This window comes from Vombatus ursinus, unplaced genomic scaffold (assembly GCF_900497805.2).
Source record: "Vombatus ursinus unplaced genomic scaffold, bare-nosed wombat genome assembly UNPS02015404.1, whole genome shotgun sequence".
NCBI lineage: Eukaryota > Metazoa > Chordata > Mammalia > Diprotodontia > Vombatidae > Vombatus > Vombatus ursinus.
This window is the reverse complement of record NW_020955182.1, coordinates 2665765-2689402: the sequence shown is the minus strand read 5'-3', so window position 1 is coordinate 2689402 and position 23638 is coordinate 2665765. Positions and strand designations below refer to the sequence as shown.

Below are 23638 nucleotides of genomic sequence, written 5' to 3'. Positions count from 1 at the left end.
CTTTTCACTTCAAAAGAGATTCATCTGATAATATTTGCATAAACAAACTCAATGGCAGTTATTGAAAGAATCCACTGATCAACATACATTCATCGCTCTGCTTTTCAAAGATAGATTAGAAGACCAATCGCTTTTGAATGTTCATGAATCTCATTGAGGAGGCTCTGTAGTAATCTGGGGTTTGATGTAATCAGCATGTCCTCAACAAATGGGCATCTGGAAGATTCCCTATAAAGAATTCTTCTGTGTAGACTCTGCATGACATATGCTCCATCAAAGTCATGAACACCTCTAGTGAATTTGTATCTTTATGTTTCATGTCTTACTTCACACTGATAGCAGAAGACAATTTCTATCCATTACCTTCTGGGTAATCAGTTCTCATGCTTATATTGCAGCAAAATACAGCTTTAAAGGCTGTCCAAAATAGTTTCTTTCATGTACATGTTAAGCTCATATAATACCAATAGTAATTTTGATAAAGAGCTTTTGCTCTCTCAGAAAAACTCAACTCTAAACCAATACAGTAATTCACTGCTTCTTTTCAGGCTGTAGTCAACTACAACAGTACAGCATAAAATGCTATCAGGCTAATTCAATGACTCATAAAAATGATTGGTTTTTTTTCTTATTTATTTTTAAATTAATTTCTTTATTTTTAGCTTTCAATATTCACTTCCATAAGATTTTGAGTTCCAAATTTTCTCCCCATCTCTCCCCTCCCCCCACCCCAGGATGGCATGCAATCTGATATAGGCTCTACATATACATTCTTATTGAACCAATTTTCACATTAGTCAGGTTGTAAAGAAGAATTAGAACCAATGGGAGAAACCATGAGAAAGAAGAAACAAAAAAAAAAGAGAGAGATCAAATAATGTGCTTCGATCTGCATTCAGACTCCATAGTTCTTTTTCTGGATGTGGACAGCATTTTTTCATCGTGAGTCCTTTGGAGCTGTCTTGGATCCTTGTATTGCTGAGAGTAGATGAGTCTGTCAAAGTCAGTCATCGCACATTGTGGCTGTTACTGTGTACAATGTTCTCCTGGTTCTATTCACTTCACTCAGCATCAGTTCATTTAAGTCTTTCCAGGTTGTTTCGAAGTCTGTCTGCTCATTTCTTATAGCACAATAGTATTCCATTTATATTCATATACCACAACGTGTTCAGCCATTCCCCCAACTGATGGGCATCCCCTCAATTTTCAATTCTTTGTCACCACAAAAAAGAGCTGCTACAAATATTTTTGTACATGCGAGTCCTTTTTTCATTTGTATGATCTCTTTGGGATACAGAGCTAGAAGTGGTCTTGCTGGGTCAAAGGGTATGCACATTTTTGCAGCCCTTTGGGCATAGTTCCAAATTGTTCTCCAAAATGGAGATCCAACAATACATTAGTGTTCCAATTTTCCCATATCTTCTCCAGCATTTGTTATTTTCCTGTTTTGTCATGTTAGCCAATCTGACAGGTGTGATGTGGTACCTCAGAGTTGTTTTGATTTGCATGTCTCTAATCCATAATGACTTAGAGCATTTTTTCATAGCACTATAAACAGCTTTAATTTCTTCATCTGAAAACTGACTGTTCATATCCTTTGACCATTTATCAATTGGGGAATGACTTGTATTCTTGTAAATTTGACTCAGTTCTCTCCGTATTTTAGAAATGAGGCCTTTATCAGAGATACTGGATGTAAAAATTCTTTCCCCCAGTTTTCTGCTTCCCTAATCTTCATTGCATTGTCTTTGTTTGTGCAAAAACTTTTCAATTTAACGTAATTCAAATTATCTGAAAATGACTGTTTTTGAAGATGGCAGATTGGGGACAACAACCCAGCTGAACTCCCTGAACATTCCCTTCCAATCTGCCTTAAAATAATGCCTCAGAAAAACATGACAAGACCTACATGAACTGATGCAAGGTGAAGTGAAAAGAAGCAGATCATTGTGCAGAGTAACAGGAATGTTGTAATGATGATCAACTGTGAAAGACTTGTCTACTCTGATCAATACAATGATTCAAGACAATTCCAAAGGACTCATGATGAAAGTGAAGTATAATTTTCTAACTTTATTTTTCTTGCTTTTTTTTGAAATATGGCTAATATGGAAATATGGTTTGAATGATATCACATGTATAACTGATATCATATTGCTTGCTTTCTCAGTGGTTGTGGGAGGAAGGAAGAACATTTGGACCTCAGAATTTAAAAAGAAATGTTAAGATAAGTAAATAATAAATTTGAAAAAGAAAAGAAGTTGGAAAATGACTGCTTTTGTTGGTTAATGATGTCCTCTCAACTGCCTTTAGAGGAACAGTAATACCATCTGCAATCTTTAAAAACTTCTCTGTATCTTCTGGTATTTTGATCCTCTAGTATAGATTTTTTTTCAGTATAAACCCGACTTGGTCCAGTTGTTTTTCCTGTTTTCAATTTGAAATTGCTGGTAGAAAATTAATTCATAACACTAGCATTTCACCCCTTCAGCCATGTAACTCTCAATTTGTAACTCCAGAGAGAGACACAATAAATTATGCAAAAGATAACAAACTAATGTCACAGCTTGACAAAACACGTCAATATGCTTTTATTTTAAGGTCAATTAAAAGATACTTACAAAAAAAAAGTTTGGGTTTCAACTACATCCCAGTCTTATAGGTACCTAATCTAATGCCCCATTGGTGGCTCTAACTAGCCAAATTTATAAAACAACAACAAACTAAAGACCAAACTAGTAATTCTTTCTGCTTCTTTTCAAGCTGTAACAACATGTCATTAAGATTAATTCCCCTTCAGGATCATGTGGGCTCATCGCTCCCCAGTCACCCCGCTACTTGCAAGCTAAGGGGCCCGACGACTACTTTTCTTCCCTCTTACAACCTTTACCATCACTCATCTATTTCCTTGGAGGATCCCGAATGTGTTGGACCCAAATACCAGAAATGAACGCATATGCATTACTACCTAGGATATTAGGTAAGAAAAACTACTAGGAGATCTATGAAATAGTTCTAGTTCTGTAAGGACGGACAAATCATGATAAATCCTGGTAAATCCAGTATCCTCACTGTGCCTCAGTTTTCTTTCAATAATGACTAGGGATGGTGGAATCAAGATGATGGAGCAGAGGCAGCAACCCAGCTCAATTCTCCCAATATTCCCCTTCAAAAAAATTTTAAAATAATGTCCTAAATCAAATTTTGGAGCAGCGGAACCAACAATAGATCAGGGTGAGACATTTTTCCAATCCAAGACAACTTAGGAGGTTAGCAGGAAAGGTCTGTGACACCAGGGTGGGAGCCAGCCCAGTGGCAGCACCAGCGGTGGCTACAACAGTGGCAGCAGCAGCAGTAGCTTTGGGAACCCGCAGCCCAGTGAAGGTAAGGGAGCTGGTTAACTGATCAGAAAGATATTATATAGGATCCTGAGTTGAAACTGGGCACAGAACCCTGTAGCATTGCTCATATGCAGTTCTAGGTCATAGTTCCAGGGCAGAGAGGAGCATTTGTAGTCAAACACATGGAAGTAGGGGCCCTTCCTTGGTAAAGACCAAAGTACAAACCAGAAGAACATTGACCCAGATCACACCACCCTAGAAGCACTGAAAACTTGCAGACCCCCATAACCAGCTATGAAAACAGCAGTACAAAGAAGCGTGAAGCTTGGGACAGTATTTCCTCACCTTCCTGGTGAGAAAAGCCCAACTTTAACATAAAGCTCAAAGTAAAGAAACAGGTTGAAAAATGAGCAAGCAACAATAACAACAACAAAGAACTTGGCCCTCTAGTAGCCGCTACTAGAGTGGCAGGAAAGATCAAGAAAATAAATTCAGAAGACAATGACAGGAAAACAACTACAACCAATGCCTCAAAGAAAAATCCCTTGTTGGGACCCAAGCCCAAAAAGAATTACTAGAAGAGATAAAGAGATAAGGGTGGTACAGGAAAAATTGTGAAAAGAAATGAGAGTGTTGCAAGAAAATTATAAAAAGAAAATTAACAAGTTTGGTGAAAGAGGCACAAAAAAATACTGAAGAAAATAACACCTTTAAAAACAGAATTGACCTAATGGTAAAAATTCACAGAAGAAAAGAATTCCTTAAAAAGCAGAATAAGCCAAATAGAAAAGGTACAAAATTTACTGAAGAAAATAACTCTTTAAAAACTATAACTGGGCTACTGGAAGCAAATGAAACATCAAGAAACAATAAAAAACAAGGTCAAAAGAACGGGGAAAAGAAAGAATAAAATGAAATATCTGGGAAAACAACTGATCTAGAAAACAGATTGAGGAAAGATAATTTAAGAATTATTAGACTACCTGAAAGCAATGATCAAAAAAAGAGCCTAGACATATTTCAAGAAATTAACAATGGCCTCATTTCTCAAATATACAGATCTGAGTCAAATTTATAAAAATAAGAGCCACTCTCCAATTGAAAAATAATCAACGGATATGAACAGGCAGTTTTCATAAGAAAAAAATAAATCTATCTATACTCACATGAAAAAATACTCTAAATCACTACTGATTAGAGAAATGCCAATTAAAACAACTCTGAGGTACCATTTCACACCTCTCAGAAACGACAAATGCCAGAGGGAATGTGAGAAAACTGGTACACTAATAAACTGTTGGTAGAGTTATGCACTGGTCTATCCATTCTGGAGAAGAATCTGGAACTATGCCCAAAAGGTTATAAAACTATTCATACCTTTTGACCCAGCAATACCACTACTAGATCTGTATCCAAAAGAAATCAAAGAAAAAGAGAAAAAACCTATATAGACAAAAATATTTAAAGCAGCTGTTTTTGTGGTGGCAAAGAATTGGAAATTGAAGGGATGCCCATCAATTGGGGAAAAGCTAAAGAAGTTGTGCTATGTAATTGTGATGAAGTACTATCATATTATAAGAAATGAAAAGGGGGAAGGTTTCAAAAAATCCTGGGAAGACCTATATGAACTGATTCAAAATGAAGGGAACAGAACCAGGAGATTATTGTACACAGTAACAGCAATATTATACAATGAACAACTGTGAAAGACTTAGCTATTCTGATAATTAAAATGATCAAAGACAATTTTGAAGGACCCATGATGAAAAAAAATGCTATCCCCCTACAGAGAGAGAACTGATGAACTCTGAGTGCAAAATGAAGTACAATTTTCTCACTTTCGAAAAAAATGAAGGGATATATGACAAAGGTGGAATCTGTGAAAAATGTATCAATCAGTAAGCATGCTTCAAGAGTCTTACAATGTGTGAAACCCTGGGCTAAGGGTTAGGGACACAAAGATAAAAACTAAAATTTTCCCAATTAATAAATTGTCAAAGAATATGAATGGGCAGTGCTAAAAGGAAGAAATCAAGCTATCTAGGGCTATATGACAAAAATGTTCAAAAGTGCTGACAAAGGAATAAAAATTAAAGTCTGTGGTTCCTATCAAATCACAAAAATGGACAAAATAGAAAAATGACAAGTGTTGGAGGGGTTGTAAGAAAATATGCACATATACCTGTGAACTAGTATAGCAATTATGGAAAGCAATTTGGAATCATGTCTCAAAAGCTGCATAATTATGCATATTCTTTGACCCAACAATATCACTACTAGGCTTTTCCCAAAGAAATCAAAAAGAGAGAAAAAGGTCCTATAAGTACAAAAATAACTATGAAAGCTCTTTTTGTAGTGGCAAAGAACTGGAAGCTAAGGGGTAAACTTTAACTGGAGAATGGCTGAATGAATTGTAGTACACATGCAATGGGATACCACTGTGTTGTAAGAAGTGATGAAAGACATAATTTTAGAAAAACCTAAGTATGAACTGATGCAGAGTGAAATGAGTAGAATCAAGAAAACAATTTATAACATTGTAAAAAAGAACAATTCTGAAAGATTTAAGAAGTCTGATCAATACATAATTCCAGAGGACTAATAATAAAGAATGATACCCTCCCTCCTGAAGGAAAGGTAGTGGACTAAATATGCAGAATGTATAAAGAATGTATTTTTGTACATGCCCAATATGACAATGTATTTTGTTTATGCACATTTTTTACAAGCTGTTTTATTTTCGTAACTGGAGGGAGAAAAAAAATGCCTGATAATTGGGGAGAGGGGAAGGAGAATAATACCTAATTACCAAAAACAAGCAAACAAAAAACCACAAAATAATACAGCACCAGACATAGCAGCAACTCTGTCCCTATAGCCTTTGCTTTGGAGCCATGGAGCAATATTTTCTCCACCCCCACCAACACCAATGCAACTGGGTAAACCTAGTCCCCTAGGAAGAACAGCAACCCCCAGAACATAGGTTCTACTTCCAGTGGGATTCCTAAAGCCATAATCTAGGGAAGCAATCCTTCTGGAGTTCTAATCTGGCAAATACCCCTGTAGATAATGAACCCCCCACCTCCTCAGCAGCCACAGCTACTGAAGAAGACCTGGAAGAGAAAGTTTTCCTCACCAGGTTACTGCGGAATGAAACTAGAGAAAATCACGAAACTGTGCTGAGTCCGCTGCAACATTAGGCTCTCTCCCAAGCCCTCCTCTCAGTCAAGAACCCTGTCTCATATTTCAGTAAAAAAATATTGAGGTCAGTCACCAGGAGCTGCTTCTTCTCCCCTCTTCCTCATCTCATAGCACTCAGATGCCTTCTGTTCACTCTCTCTTCCTTCACCCCTGTCTCACATGCAAAGCTGACCCATTTCCTTGCCAAAACAAATTCTGACATTCACAAGTGATCCCATTCCATCCTGTCTTCTCCAGTAGAGTAACCCTTCCATCATACCCACTCACTTATCTTCATTCTTTCCTTATCTACTGGCTGCTTCCCTACAAACACGCTCATGTCTCTCCCCAATAGCTATGGTCTTATCACTCTTCACCCCACTCTGGCTGAATTCCTTAAAACCATCTATAAGCAAGGGTTCCACTTCCTTTCCTCTCATTCTCTTCCAAACTCTCTGCTGTCTGGCTTCTGACCCCATTGTTCAACCAAACCTGCTCTCTCCAAAGTTCCCAATGGTCTTTTCAATGCCAAATTTCTGACCTTTTTTTTTCCAATTGTCATTCTTTACTTCTCTGCAGCCTCTTCTCCCTAGGTTTCCATGATACTACTCTATCTTAGTTAACCTATCTGTCTTTTCTGTTTAATTTTCATCTGAAGCATATCTGCTAGTAGTTCATGTTCCCCAAGGTTCTCTACTGGGGACCTCTTCTTTTTGCTACCTTTGCTCTTTCACTTGGTGATCTCATCAGTTTGCATGGTTTCAATTACCTCTTTGCTGATGATTCTCAGATTTGCTTATCTACCCCTAATCTCTCTCCTAGAACTCCAGACTCATATCTCCAATTACCAAGTAGACATCTCAAACGGGAGATGCTGTTAGACATTCTAAACTCAATATGTCCAAAACTGAACTCATTATCTTCCCATGTAAATTCTCACTGCTTCTGAACTTCCTTCCCCATTGTTGTCAAGGGTACAACAACCCTTCCAGTCATCTAGGCTCCCATCCTCAACTCCTCATTTCCTCTCCCTCCCATATCCAATCTATTATCAAGTTCTGCTGATCTTGTCTTCATAATATATACTCCCTTCTCTCCATTCCATGGGTATGAGGGTCTCATTACCTCATGACTGGACTATGACAATAGCCTGCTGGTTGTTCTCCCTGCCTGTCTCTCTCCCCAGTCTAACCTACTATCAATGGTCAGATTAATCTTTCTAAAGCACAGATCTGACCATGCAACTTGTCCTATTCAATCAAGTCCAGAGGCTCCCCATCACCTCCAGAATTAAATATAAAATCCTCAGTTATTCAAAGTGGCCATTCAAAGTGGTTCAGTATTCTTGAACCTTACTCCCCAACATGAGCTCTGAGATCTAGTGACACTGACTTCCTTGCTTCTTCTCATACAAGACACTCCATCTCTAGATGCCAGAGTACTCTTCCTTCCTGGCTTTCTTCAAGTCCCAGCTAAAATTTCATCTTTGGTGAAAAGGCTTTCCTGACCCTCTTAATCCTACTGCCTTCCTCTATTGTTTTTCTCTAATTTATCCAGCACATATCTACTTATTCACAGTTGCTTTCACGTTGTCTCCCCCTTTAGATGAGGAGGTCCTTGAGAGCAAGGACAGTCTGCTGCTTTTCTTTGTACCCTCAGGGCTTAGCACAGTGCTTACCACATATTGAATTCCATCTCCAATGATCTCTTCTCTGCACTTTCTTCCCATGGTTTCCGGGACACTGCCTTCTCCTTTCTGCTTCTCCTTGATTCCCTTAACCAGGGTGCTTTCTTCCTCTGTTCCCTGAGACTTCGTCCTCACCCCCTTCTCTTCTCTCTCAATGCCCTCTCCTCTCCACGATCTCTCTGTTATCACACTAATGCAGAAGACTCACAAGTCACTCCCGCTGCCACTTCTCCCATAAGTTCCAGTGTGTCATCTTCAAGGACTGGCTGAACATTTCCACCCTGATGCTCTGCTGGCAACTCAACTTTCCCCCTAACCCCGCCCCTTCTCCCAATCTTCCCATTTATGTGAATATTACCAACATCAAAGGAGAGGAATCACAGGATCATAAATTGAGAGCTGGAAAGAACTTTAGGGGTTATCAAGTCCAACTCCTCTTTATTTTACAGAAGAGGAAAAGGAGACCCAAAGAGTGACTGGCTCAGAATCACGCAACTATCAAGTGTCTGAGGCAGAACTCTCAGTTCAGGACTCCATCCACTGAGTCACAGGTAGTACTTGAGCTGAGCACAGAAAGAAACTCGGGATCTGAAAGTCAATTCTAAGCATGAGGTATAGCCAGTATAAGCACATGGAATGACGAGGGAGTGCCGCGGATGAGGAAGATGGAAATGGCCAACTTGGCCAGACCACAATGTACCTGAAGGGGATTAATGTGTCACCAGACTGTAAAGTATAAAAAAGTAGATGGGGATCAGGTTGTGAAGGGCTTTAAATGCCAAAAAGAAAGCTTCTAAAAGAATGGGCAGCCAGGTGGTGCACTTGGGTAGAATGTTGGATATGGAGTCTGGAAGACTTGAGTTCAAATCTGCCTTCAGACACATACTAATTGAGTGACCCTGGGGAAATGATTTAAAATCTCTTAGCCTCAGTTTCCTTGTCTGTAAAACAGGGATAAAAACAGCACCTACCTCCCAGGGCTGTTGTTATGATTAAATGAGATAATATTTGTAAAGCACTTTACAAACCATAAATGCTATATAAATGATTATTGTTATTCTTAAATTTTCTGCCAAAAAACTTTCATGGATACCCTACCTGAAGGATAAAAAATGAACTCCTTAGTTAGGTGTTAAAATCCTCTTACAAAATGGATACTATATAACTTTTCAGTCTTACACTCCTCATAGGATCATCAATCTAGAGCTCGAAGGATCCTCAGAAACCAGTCCAAACTCTTTGTTTAAAGAAGAGGAAACTGAGACCCAGAACAATGAGGTTACTGACCCAGGTCACACAGGAAGCAGGCATCAGTGGAAGGCACCGCTTCCATTATTAAGTTCTAGGCTCCTCCTGGTCCCCAATAAACTCCTGCACCATCCTATTTTTGTGAATGCTCATCAGTTGCCCTCCTTGGAAAGCATTACTTGTTTTCAATTCTGAACACTGAAATCTCTCCCTCCTTCAGGGCCCACTCCATGAAATCTTCCCTAAATCTCCACAGTTGAAAGCAACTTCCTCTTGGCTTCCATATCATTTTATCACACACCATTCTAGTCTCCATTATAGATGCTAAGCTTACTGAGGTAAAGAGGCTGTATGTATTATTATTCATTTTTATATCCCTAGCACAATATCTTACACTTTGTAAGTATTTAAATATTTAGTTCAATTCAACAAACATAAGTTAGTAATTAAGGGAGAACTTACTTTCTCAAAATACTTTCCCTACACCAAGTAAAATGAGAAGATAATATAAACTATTATATATGTATTATAATACTTTACTCTTACTACTGTCAACTGCTTCTAAAAACAAACTCATCAGTTCTCTACTGGTTTGGACATAAATTTCAATGGCTAAAAAATTATGCACCATTTCTTTATCAGAGGGGTTTCTATAAAGAGGAAATATCTTTGGGGCAGCTAGGTGGCACAGTGGATATAGCACTGGCCCTGGAGTCAGTAGGACCTGAATTCAAATCCAGCCTCAGACACGTAACACTTACTAGCTGTGTGACTATGGGCAAGTCACTTAACCCCAATTGCCCTCACCTCCTCAAAAAAAAAGGAGGGGAGGCATTTTAAGTTTGGAACTCTTCTTTGTAATGCCATAGTATGAAACTAACATTACTATCAACTCTCATCAAGTCAGTTCACACTAATTTGGAATTTTGGATAAGAAGTGCAAGACCTGATTTGCAAGACCCTTCTTTCAAATACCTTCCTAAGGGCTAATGTTATCAGCAAAATTACAGCCTCAATGTCTAAAACACTTAAAAATAACATTAATATCTAGCATTGATAAAGGGCACTAAAGTCATTAAATGTTATTTCTTCTAAACTTCCAAACATCTCTATGAAGTTGGTGTTAATACTATCCCCTGTTTTATAGATGAGAAAACAGAAACAGACAGAGGTTAAGTACTTTACCTAAGTGTCTAAGGCAAGATTTGAACTCAGGTCTCCTGCCTCCAAGGCCAGTACTAAATCCACTTGTGTCACCTAGGGGTCTCCAGTATACTTAAAAGTTTACCAAATAAACTAATGTTCAAATTCCCTCAATTGCTTTAGAATGACCTATTTATAAAGCAATAATTGATATGCTAAACAAAATAGCTTCTCTATTAATTAAACCTTCATTTAAAAAACCATTTTAAATTTAAACTATCTTTTTCCAATTAGTCCAGTTTAGAGTAGTTGCCCTTTACTTGTAAGAAACACATATAGTTTTCCTTACTATGTTTGGTAACAGCATATTTTAAGTACAAATAGATAAAAATGTTCTAATTTTTCTTTACTGCTATAGACCTTAGCCTTTAGCTGGTAGCCACAACACTATTTAATTTTGGCAGAAACCATTTAAAAATTTTCCAACTCACAATGTAGTTGTTACTAAATAAACAAAAGCTTTAAAAGACTATCGGGGGGGGGGATTACAAATAATTTCTAAATTTGTCAATTATTTTTTCCCTCTCCAGAATTAAAACAGAATGCCTTTAAAACGATCTCTTAGATTTCAACAACAACCTCAGTAGTTAGTATTCACACCAATTAAATAAATGTTAAGTACAGATGTTTGTGGTAGGGAAGTCAAATTGATAACCAGAGAGTAAATGAGTCAATTACCATAGAAAATAAGATTTGTAATGGAAGATTTTGTGTCTCCTTACCAAAGAGATAATTAAACTTCTAAGAATCCTTGGCAGTTCAGTCTTACCTCCTGATCCCTTCTAATGGCATTACCATACCAAAGACAATTTTAATTGCTAAATGCTCAAGTGGAATTTAACATGTAGAATACATTATACTTGTATAGACCTTTTTTAGAAGCCTCATTTAATTCCCTCACTGTTGGAAAGTATTTTAAATGCAGAAAAGCAAACAATCAATTCCAATGAAAACCAATGTGTCCATGAATAGTTCAACCCTGAAGATTTGTTGTGTCCTTCCCATGCCATGATTTAAGGGTGTCTGACATCTTTCACTGGACACTCTGTTTGTGAATTTTCCATTTCTTGAATTTTAAATGTTTTTGGCTGTACACTCTAAGTGCTCATGGGTACCGGGTACCACCCTGAAGGAGAGTTGTCTTGTTGTTGTGAAGCACTTCTTTTGCAATGCTATGGCTCTACAAAATAGGAAATTAAAACTTTAACAATCTCAAGATCTTTAAAGGAAGTTTCTTGTCAGAGTTTGCTTAATCCAGCTGCTTGTATTGTTCTCAACTAATGGAGTAAAAAAGTTCGTTCCCAAGAATTCCTAAAGAAGCTTCTCCTCTTTATAAATCAGAACTTTTCTCGGGTCTCTAAGAACAAAACGAAATCATAAACATACTTCAGAATCACTAAAAATCAGATACCCTATTTTGGAATAATTTTACATGAATAAGTATTCTGAAATTTCTTTGATTATTCTTCTTCCCCTTTTTCCCCTTGCCAAGCTAGAAGTGATCTCACATGACAATCTCATCTGATCACAGTGTAATGTAGCAGCCAAAAAAGGTCTAGAATTAAACTTATAGAATGTGTATGTGTGTACATGTACACACATACACACACACCCCACACACATATATACACATACACATACACACTATTACATAGTTTATATAGAAATAGATAGATAGATATATCTCCCTCCCCACCCCTAAATGATCATTACTACATACATACAGTGTTAGCTCCCTGCCTCACTAAATGAATTCTAAGTATCGTGCTAAGAGACAGTGTGGTAGAGAAGAGAAGGTCAACCTCGGAGTCAGAAAGATTTAGGTTCAAGTTCTGCCTAGTAGAGAAACAACTACTATGACCATGAACAGTTTGCTTAACTTCCAAATCCACCCAAGCCATCTCACTTAAAAAACTGTTTTGTAGCGACAGATAGATAGATATAAAGATATATAACTATATAGCTATATGTGTGTATATGTATGTGCACACACTTTCTAGCTGTGTGACCCTGGGTAAGTCACCCAAACACATGTGCCTCAGTTGCTCATCTGCAAAATGATCTGGACAAGGAAACAGCAAACTACTCCAGTATCTTTTCCAAGAAAACTCCATGAGCAGTATTAAAACAACAAAAGACATGAAACCAGAAGGTGAGCTCCTCAGGTTGGAAGGTGCCCAACACTGATACTGTATAGGAAACAGCAACAAAAAACATTCCAAAGAAAAAGAAGAACAAGAAAGCAAAATGGTTGTCTGATGAGGCTTTACAAATAGCTGGGTAAAGAAGTAAAGCAAAAGGTAAAGGAGAAAGGAAAAGATATGCCCAACTGAAAGCAGAATTCCAGAGAATTGTAAGGAGAGAAAAGGTTTTCTTAAATGAGCAATGCAAAGAAATAAAAGAAAACAATATAATAGAAAAGACAAGAGACCTCTTGAAGAAGATTAGAGACATCAAAGGAACATTTCATATAAAAATGGGCATGATAAAAAGCAGAACTGGCAGGGACTTAAAAGAAATAGAAGAGATTAAGAAGAGGTGGCAAGAATACACAGAAGAACTAGATAAGATCTTAACATCACCAATAACCATGTTGGTGGGGTTATTAATCTAGAGCCATATATCCTGGAGAATGAAGTCAAATAGGCCTTAGGAAACACTGATAACAAGCAATAAAGCTAGTGGAGGTGAGAGAATTCCAATTGAGCTATTTAAAATCCTAAAAGATGATGCTGTTAAAGTGCTGCACTTAATATGCAAGCAAACTCAACAGTGGTTACTGAACTGGAAAAGATTAGTTTATGTCCCAATACTAAGGGCAATGCCAAAAAATGTTCAAATTACCGAATAACTGCACTCATTTCACACACCAGCAAGGTTATGCTTCAGATTATGCAAAGTGGGCTTCAACAATATGTGAACTAAGAATTACCAAAAAAGCAGGCTGGTTTTTAAAGAAGCAGAGGAACTAGAGACCAAATTGTCAATATTCACTGAATTATGGAGAAAGCCAAGGAGTTCCAGGAAAAAAAAAACATCTACTTCTGCTTCATTGACTACACCAAATTAGCCTTTGACTATGTGGATCACAATAAAATGTGATAAGTCTTCAAAGACATGGGAGTACCAGATCATCTCACTTGTCTCCTAAGGAACCTGTATGCAGGCCAAGAAGCAACAGTTAGAATGGAATATGGAATAACTGATTGGTTTAAGATTGGAAAAGGAGTACGACAAGGCTGTATATTGTTGCCTTATTTATTTAAGTTATATACACAGTAAATCATACGAAATGCCAGGCTAGACAATTCAAAAACCAGAATTAAGGGTGGTGGGAGAAATATCAACAATCTCAGATATGCAGATGATACCACTCTGATGGCAGAAAGTGAAAAAGAATTAAGAAGTTTCTTGATGAAGGTGAAAGATAAGAATGTAAAATCTGACTTGAAACTTAACATCAAAAAACCTAAGATCTTTCACTGGTCCCATCAGTTCCTGGCACATAGAGGGAGAAGAAATGGAAGCAATGTCAGACTTTGTATTCTTGGGCTCAAAGATGACTGCAGATGGTGACTGTAGCCATGAAATTAAAAGATGCTTGCTCCTTGGAAGGAAAACTGTAGCAAAATTATGGCAAACTATAGCATACTAAAAAACAGAGATAGCACCTTGCTGAAAAGGTACATATACTCAAAACTATGGTTTTTCCAGCAGCAATATATGGCAATGAGAGTTGGACTATAAGGAAAGCTGAGCACTGCCAAATCAATGCTTTCAAATTGTGGTCCTGGAGAAGACTTTTGAGAGTCCTTTGGGCAGCAAGGAGACCAAATCAGTCAGTACTTAAAGAAAATTAAATCAGATGATTCACTCGAAGTTTAAATACTGAAGCTGAAATACTCTGGCCACATTATGAGAAGACAGGACTCATTAAGAAAGACTGTGAGTTTGGGAAAGACTGAAAGCAGAAGATTGAGATAGCAGAGGATGGGATGGATAGTGTCATGGAAGCAATGGACACCATCTCAGACAGATTTTAGGAGACAGTGGAGGTCACAAAGAGTCAGACACACCTAAATGACTGAACAACAACAAAATTCATATAAATACATGATTTCTGGCATTCTTGAGATTAATATAGTCAATATATTTATGGTTTACCAAACATTAAACTAATCCTGAAATCTTAGTATAAATCTAAACTGGTCAGAGTGTATATAATCTTTCTAATTTCACATACACATAGTTTGGTATAGAAATACATTCAACTCATCAGGGAAACAAGATGAAAGGAAAAGGGGAAAGGAAGGAAAAAGAGAAAGGGATAATTTCCCTAACAATCACAGATTCTTGCCCTTTATTTTTTTCCCCCTTTTAAAATATTTTCACAATCACTACCTCTGAACTACGGGTTTATTTGCATATAACTGTTCCTTCCATAGATTTGTCCTCCCTTTTATTCGCTGCTTTCTCCTCTCCCTTGAGGCAGCTAGGAGTCACAGTGGATAGAACACAGGACTTGGAATCAGGATTATCTGGGTTCAAATCTTGCTTCAGACACTTCACAGTTGTGTACCTATGGGCAATAATTGACAGGATTGGACAATAAATTGGATATTGAGGGGTGAAACTGAGGAGTCAAGGATGACAGTAGGAGGAAGTAACAGGGACATTAAGAAGTGAGGAGAGTTTGGAGGGGAGAAGATAATGAGTTCAGTTTTTAAAATGCTGAGTTGAGTTTAATCTGTGTATAGGATATACAAAAGACAGCTGGAGATGCAATTCCAGAAGTTAAGAGAAAGTTTAAGGCCGAATTAATGGGTCACATAATCATCAACACAGAAACACACAGAAAACTGAATGAATGCATAGAAATGGATTAGATTACCAAGGGAGACAGTAAAAAAGGAGACAAGAAGGAAGTCTGCAACAGCACACAAGGAGACACTGTTAGCAGGTATGACCAGGATAAAGATCCAGCAAAAGGAGACAAAGAAGGAGTGTTTGGACAGGTATGATGAAAATCCAGAGAGTGTTACAAAAACTCAGAAAGGAGAGAATATACAGTAGAAGGTAATCAAGTGTCCAATGCTGTAGAGAGGTTAAGAAGGATGAGAACTGAGAAAAGGCCATTGGAGTTGGCAATGAAGAGATCATTAGTAATTCTGGAGAGTAGTTACAGTTGAATGATGAGGTCAGAAGCCAGACCACTGAGAGTCAACAAGACAATCAGAGGAAAGAAAAGAGGAGGTACCTCTATTGTAGATGGCCTTCTCAAGGAGTTTAGACAGAAAAAAGCAGAGATAGGATGATAGCTAGTGGAGACGGGTGCATCAAAGGAGGTTTTTTGAGAATAGGAAAGACATGGGCATGTTTGTAGGCAATAGGGCAGCAACCAGTAGATGGAGAGATTGAAGATTACTGAAAAAGTAAGAATGAGACGCAGCTAGGTGGCGCAGTGGATAGAGCACCAGCCCTAGAGTCAAGAGGACCTGAGTTCAAATTTGACCTCGGACACTTGACACTTACTAGCTGTGTGACCCTGGGCAAGTCACTTAAACCTAATGCCTAGCCAAAAAAAAAAAAAAAAAGGAGTAAGAATGACAGAGATAGAAATAAGCTGGACAACATAAGAGAGAATGGGATCACATGTAAATATAGACGGGTTAGCCTTGGCAAGAAGGGCCATCTCCTCATATGAGATAGGGACAAAGGACAAGATAGAAGGCAGCAGTGAGGTGAGATGCCATTATTATTATTGTCCTCATTTTACAAAGGAGAAAGTTGGGGTTCATTTGTCCAAGGTCCCTCAGCTAGTAAATATCTAAGGAAGGTTTCAAACCCTGGTGTTCTGATTCTAAGTCCAGTGCTCTCTATATATACCATTCTACTTGGCATTAAACAGTCTGCTGTCATCGGATTCATTGACTATGAAGTTAAGATAGTTTAGAAAAAAAGGAAACATGAAAATACTTCATATAATTACATAGTCAAAAAAGCGACTGATTTTAAAACATGGGAAATGGTTAAAGAAGGAACAATGACTCTCCCTACAACAATGTCCAATGGAAGTTGAACTAACAAATTACTAAGATTCCAGAAATCACCTCAGCAGGCAAACAATGCAATTTTCTATTAGAAGGCCAAGTCTTACTATATGGTAGTTCAGGTGTGAATTTGGCAGGAAATGAGACACCTGGAATCCACTCAAGAACTAAGCAAAATTGCTTATAGAAAGGGTATTCAGTAAGGATAAAACACTGGCTCAGGTAGACAAGATCCCCTTCCTTGCCAGAGAGAACCACATCAGGTTAAGTAGGTGGCATACAACGACACACAAAGTGTTGACCATTTATCAAATTTGAGGGTCACTGGCTACTCTTGGACTGGCCTCTTTTATGTCCTTAGGTGACCAGGCAGCTATGTCAATGGCTGAACCCTAGCCTCCTGAAACAATGATGTATCAGGGCAGCAACCTTGCCTTTTAAGGGAAAAATCAGCCATTTAATTTACATGGGGGCAGGGCAGGGGAAGGATGGCAGAAGGGGAGGAAATCATGGAGGGAAGATCCTGGTAGATTTTGCCTCTATGCACACATGCCTATCAAGTAATACATGCTGAACACCACAGGTTACCTCCCATTAGGACTAACAACTATGTTAATCTCCTTTATATGGCATCAAAGAGTAATCTTTCCTCAGATACTCAGTTCAGGTGATTTTATTTCCAATCGCACGGACCAACTGTACTGAAAAACAGAAAGTAAGGTAACCTTGCTTGATACAACAATCTATTAAACTGAATATTTCTTGAAAATCAATTTCTCAAAATCTGTATCTATGAAAGGTTTTTTTTTAAATATTCCAACTGAGAAAGTAAATTACAGTTTGTTTACAGAAGAGGAATGGGAAGAACACCTTTAAAGTGAACATTAATACTAAATTGTGAATAAATACTATACATTACCATCTTGAATATCCTCTTCAAATCCATTCGGTATCATCCGTGAAGGATGGGAACTGAAATTTTTGGTCTTTTTTTATTTTAGGGATTCTTAGTGTACCTTTACATATTAATAAGATAAGATTAAGTACAATTATCCTTTGAATATTAAGGCAGCCTATTCTCAGCACCTCGAAAATCTGAGTCAAATACCAGTTATAGAAATGTAGCTAAATCCCTCATATAATTTTCTCCTATTTTGAACAGATGTACATTAATGCATATACTGATTTTAGCTTTGATTTAAAATTAATATGCAAATTTAAGTTGGAGAATAAATTAAAATCCCAATGGTGACAGATCATTCATGACATTTCCAGAGGGAGGACAGAAAATAGAGGAGATTCTGAAACCAAAGAGTGCTTTTATGAATACATCTGTTCTTGTTTCCCTGTTGGTGTCATTTAATGGATCTTATCCTAGTTCATATTCAAAATGTGCCCATTTTCCACAAAGCCTTTTAATAATGTCTTAAATGTTTTTTCTTTGGGAAATGTAACTTTGTTTTAAAAATAAAGATAGGGAGAATATGGAAACATTCATACGTGTATTTGCATGACTATATTTTATGTTTTGTAAGTTCCCAAGAAGGATATTTTTTGGGAGGGGAGAGGAAGAAAGAATATTTTAAAAAAGAAAAATTTCAAATAAATTATTGACTTGTAGCTTGGAGAATTGATTTGTTACTTATCAAGAGAGCCAAATTCAGTATGCAATTACAGCTGTGTGGGGGAATGATTCAGCTAAGAGTGATGATTTATCATTAACTTGTTTTCTTTAAGCTACCAAATTGATGCCTTTCTTCTGGAGACGAAAAAGGTTTTCTTAGACATATTTGGCAATTAGCATGCTGCTACTGAAATACTCATTAACAAATAGTTACCACTAGGAGTAGGAAAATATCTGAGTGAAAAGAGCATTGGACAGTCAGGTAAATTCTAGGTTCTGGTGCTTTATAGAAGTCACTTTGCTGATATAAGCCTAGATTTACTTATCTGTATGATTAGGGATAAAGAAGAAGGAGACAGGGAGAGATCACTAAATGATGTCTATGGTGTTTCCTACATCTATGGTGGGAGACCAAGACTTTCAAAAATTGCAGAGAATATATTGAAAAAAAAAAAAGGTAAATAACTGGTGCATATAACTTTGTGATGCAATCAGAACATAAATCATTGTTTTTGTAAAGAACTAAGTTGACTGATTGCTAATACTATAACTAAAAGAATCACACCAAGGAAAGCCATTCTCTTATTACAATTTCCATTGAAGAACTGTACATAATTCAAGGAGTGAACTGTTATTCCCACTACATGGAATACTCTTAGAAGAATTCTCTAAGAGTGACTTATTAGCAAATGTGAATTGGATGAGTGTAGGGATAAAACATCTTGAATTTTAAAAACTATTTTGGACATAATTATGACAAGTTATGCTTAAGATGTGCTTCACACTTTTCACTCTTTTTCACTTTTACTTATAGTAGCTCACTTCTCTGTGTAAACAGACTCAGTTCCATTTCTGTTGCTCAGACAGTAGTATGGATTTTAGTCCCAGTAACTTCTGAAGACTATTGGCTAAGTTGTTACCTGCACCAGTGGAGGAAAAAGTCCAAACAATGAAATCATATATTCTAAGAGAATTACATTTAGGTATGCTGAATAACATGAATTTACTATATAGTATAAAAAAATTTTTGTTTTTCACCAATAACTTACCTTTTCTGTTTACGGGAGGGGAAGGGTAGCGGGGGGGGGGGGGGCACGGGAGTGCGGGGAGAGGGGCACTCCCTAATCCTAAATAATATCTGAAACAGTCAGTCAAGGACAGGTCTAAGAGAATACAGGTCTCCTGACTCAGTTTGTTTATTCATTCATCAAACACCAAGATATTAGTATGTCAAGGCATAAAACTCCCTGGTGTGCAGAAGATACAAAGGTGAATATAATCTCATTGGATTAAGAGCTGGAAGAGCCTTTGAAGGCAATCTTCTTCAACAGTCTCATTTTACAGATGAGGAACCTGAGGCCCCTCAAAGGTCACAGAGATGAAGCACTTGAATGCAGGCCCTGCAATCCACTCCTCTAGTCCCATGTTCTTTCCACCAGACCACACTGGCTCTAGGAGGAAAGATGACACTTTCTCTAGTGTATGGAAAATAAACACTATTTATTCTAGTGCATGGCTTTGTAACAAAGGACCCTGCAGAGTGTGAACTCCAGGTAAGTGGTACAAATCATCACCACTTCTTACCCTATTCCTTTGAATTCAAGGTCTTGTCCACAGTTGTGTGTATGTTGTCTCTCCCATTAGACTGCGAGAGCGCCTAACACACAGCAGGCACACTATACATGTTTACTGACTGACTGACTCAAATAAAATCAAAATCAGTCACTTTACCAGAAGTACTCTGCAAACAGCTCTTTACCAGAAGCAACAGTGAAGAGCACAGGATCTCTCTGCACCCTTTTTGTCTCACAGCTTGTATAAGGAAGCATCTCCAGGTGGTTTCCCCAACCTAAACATTTCAACAGATGTTATGTATAACAAGTAGAAAAGAAGACCGTAACCACAGCATGAAAGCCTGACCAGAGGGAACAGTGTAAGAACCATCTAGGAGACAGGAAAGGGTGGAAGTAAAAACAAATGGGTTAGATTCATAAGTTCCTGAATTTTGCAGATGGGAAAAATGACATTGTGTGACAGAGAGTGATGACAATGATGACAGATCTCTAACCGTAGGTGTCCCACACGGCTCTGCCCTGGGCCTCTTCTCTTCTCCCTCTATCCTACTTTACTTGGCGATCTAATCAGCTCCCACGGATGTAATGACCATCTCTATGCTGATGATTCTCAAATCTGCCCGTCCTGCCCTAACCTCTCTGCTGACCTCCAACCTCGCATCTCCAACTGCCTTTCAGACATCTCAAACTGGATGTCCAGTAGACACCTTAAACTCAACATGCCCCAAACTGAACTCATCATCCTTCCCTCTAACCCCTTTCCCTGTGCCCAGCTTTTCGATCACTGTCGAAGGAAACGCTCCTTTTAATTATTCCCTATTTATCCTGCTATACGTATAGCGTGTTTGTACATACTTGTTTGCTTGTTGCCTCCCCCCTTAAACTATAAACTCCTTGAGGGCAAGGACTGCCTTTTACCTCTTTTTATATCTCCAGTGCTTAGCACAGTGCCTGGCACACAGTAGGCACTTAATAAATGTTTACTGACTATTTATTGGTGGCTTATTCTTTAACAAAGAATCTTGAAATAAACTAATCAATTTGGCAATAAGTCAGGAACATAACAGTACAGAGTTAATTTTCTGTTTCTGAGTAGAAATAACACAAATTTCAGTAAATGTTTCAAGAGAAAGGGAAAATTCCCCTTAAACTCATCATTCAGTGTATTATCTATAATCTATAACAGATGACAGGAAAAACATGCAGTGGGCTAATTCACGTCATAATATTTGTAGGCAACCCATGAGTTGATGATAAAACAATAAATCTTAAATATTTACCAGATGAAGAGTGCACTTTTAACCCTGTCAGTATCTGCCAGCATGGCGCTTCCTGTAGACATACCTTGATAAAAATTAACTGAAGCCAGACAACCGTAGCTTAGAAATACTCAATTATATTTCCCTTCAACTGCTTTTTACCATCATTGACACCTTACCTAACGGAAATCCAGTGGACACTTTAGTAAAAGGGTAGAGTTGAAGCAAAAATTTCCATATTTGTTTTCAGTCCATGCCCTCATATCTATAGACATGAGGAAAAAATCTAAATCTGCAAGGAAATGTTCATAGGAAGTATTCTAAATAAATAATAACTGACAACTGTATAACATTTTAAAGTTTGGAAAATGCTTAACATACCTTATTTCATGTTAGCCCCACAGAAACTCTGTGGGTTACATATCAGAGGTAATATTTTCTTCCCTACTTTCCAGTTAAGGAAACCAAAGCTCAGAGAAATGAAATAAATTTGTTGATGGACATACAGCTTGTAAATGGCAGAGACCAGGACTAAAACCAGGTCTTCCTGGCTCAAAACTGAGCACTAAATCCAGTGTGCCAACCGGGCCCTTTGCTCAATTTATCTTTCACAACTGAACAAATTTGAAATGAAGCAATTAGCTTTCTACCTAACAGGGGAATACCATACCATGAAAATCAAGTTGACAGGCCTACTATGTGCCAAGATTGTTCCAAGGGATTATGCTTTATTTAACAAATGTTAATATCCTTTATGCTTTTTTCAGTTTCTGAAACATTTTAGGTTCATTTGAGATAAAGAAATGGTCTATACTTATATGATTATTTTTAAAAATACTACAGCAAAAGTTATTTTTTACTTAATATGACCCCTGTCTTTTGACAATGATCCTTCATCAAAGAAATTTTCTTCATTTAGAAAAAAGAATAATAAAAGGAATTTTCTTATAGGTCAAATCTGATCCAAATAAAAAAAGGAATATTGAAAAGACTCTAATTTTCTAAAACACAATTTCTCAAAGTGCATTTTGAGCAACATGAACGAAATAAGAAAACTGTGATGTTAGTGATTTCCAGCTCTAAATCTAGGATTCTATGATCTACTTCCACTCACTACAGCAGTTTAAATGAAGGCTATTACACAATTACTACGGGGATCTGTGATGGGCCTTTTTCAATGTCCCCCTTCAAAAATTTCTGAACTTTGCAACTCTCAAGAAGTTTAGCCACAAAAAGGAGGCGAGACATGCGTTGATATCTAGTGGGTATGAATGGATTAAGTGAGAAAGGGAGAAACATGGATATATTTGTAGGCCATAGAGAAGCAGCGAGTAGATGGGGAGAGACTCAAGATAGGTGAGAGAGTGAGAATGATGGGGGTTGGGGGTGAGGGCAACCTGCTAAAGATGGCAGAGTGGAATAATATTATTTGTGAGTGCAGAGAGGAGACTGTCTTGGCAAGAAGGACCACCTCATTACGTAAGACAGGTGAAGAAGAAGACAGTTGTAGAAAGCACCCAAGTGATATGACATGAGAAAGAGTAGAGAAGAGGGAGTTTTCAGAGAATGGCCTCAATTTTTTCAGTGAAATATGAGACAAAGTTTTCAGCTGAGAGAGTGTGGAATAGGGGAGCCATGGGAGGTTTGAGAAGGGATGAAAAGATTTGGAAGAGCTCCTATGATGAATGAGATAGTAGCTAATTAGGAGAGTGTAAAAGAATGGCGGCAGCGAGGGCCCATTTGAGGTGGGTATTCCCTCTTCTGGTACACAGTGAAACCCATCCACACTTCATCTTGTGAGACCCTTGTCCATTGTCTCCATGAAGCCTCCAAGAATCACCCAGATAATTCTTCTGATATAGTCATTCAGTTTCCTGGTATACTGGAGGAATTTAATGAATACTTGTTGAATGAATAGGCCAGTACAACATTATTCTATTATAATACTAGCTGGAGACTTGACTTTATCCAAAATAGCATTCATGACTCATCACTACTTCCCTTTTAAGGGACACACACAAAAAAAAGAGAGTTGACAGGGCACCTTCTTTTGTTTTATAAAACAAATATGTGTGTACCTTGAACTGTGAGATCTGCTTGAGCCTCTATTGTCTCATTGCCATTATCGGCTATGCAGGCGTAGGTCCCAGCATCCTCCTCCATGAGATCACTGATTTCCAGGTTACTTCCTGCCAATAGCATCAATCTGTCAGAGCTGCACAAAACAGAATGTATCAGGGACATTAGCTATTGATTAACAGATTATCATCACTGAGAGACTAAAATCTGAAATATTCTCTAAATAAGAAAAAGTGGCCAAATCATACTATTCTTCATGGCATTATTGCCATCAGAAAGTGGAAAGGCTATCAGACTTAGAGCCAGAAGACCTGGAGATACATCTAATTTTGCACGTAGCCTCTGTGTGCCTTGTTTTCTGTTTCTGTAAATGGGGTATTCCCCCATTTTCTA

At 37.7% G+C, this 23638-nt stretch overlaps 1 protein-coding gene across 1 annotated transcript in view; it reads right to left on the bottom strand.

Annotated features, from left to right (window-relative positions):
- Positions 1 to 23638, bottom strand: part of NEO1 (neogenin 1) — a 292148-nt gene that overhangs the window by 145287 nt on the left and 123223 nt on the right. Inside the window, exon 8 of the mRNA XM_027847412.1 lies at positions 23245 to 23381. Coding sequence (XP_027703213.1) covers positions 23245 to 23381 — 137 coding nt within the window. The remainder of the gene's footprint in view (positions 1 to 23244; positions 23382 to 23638) is intronic.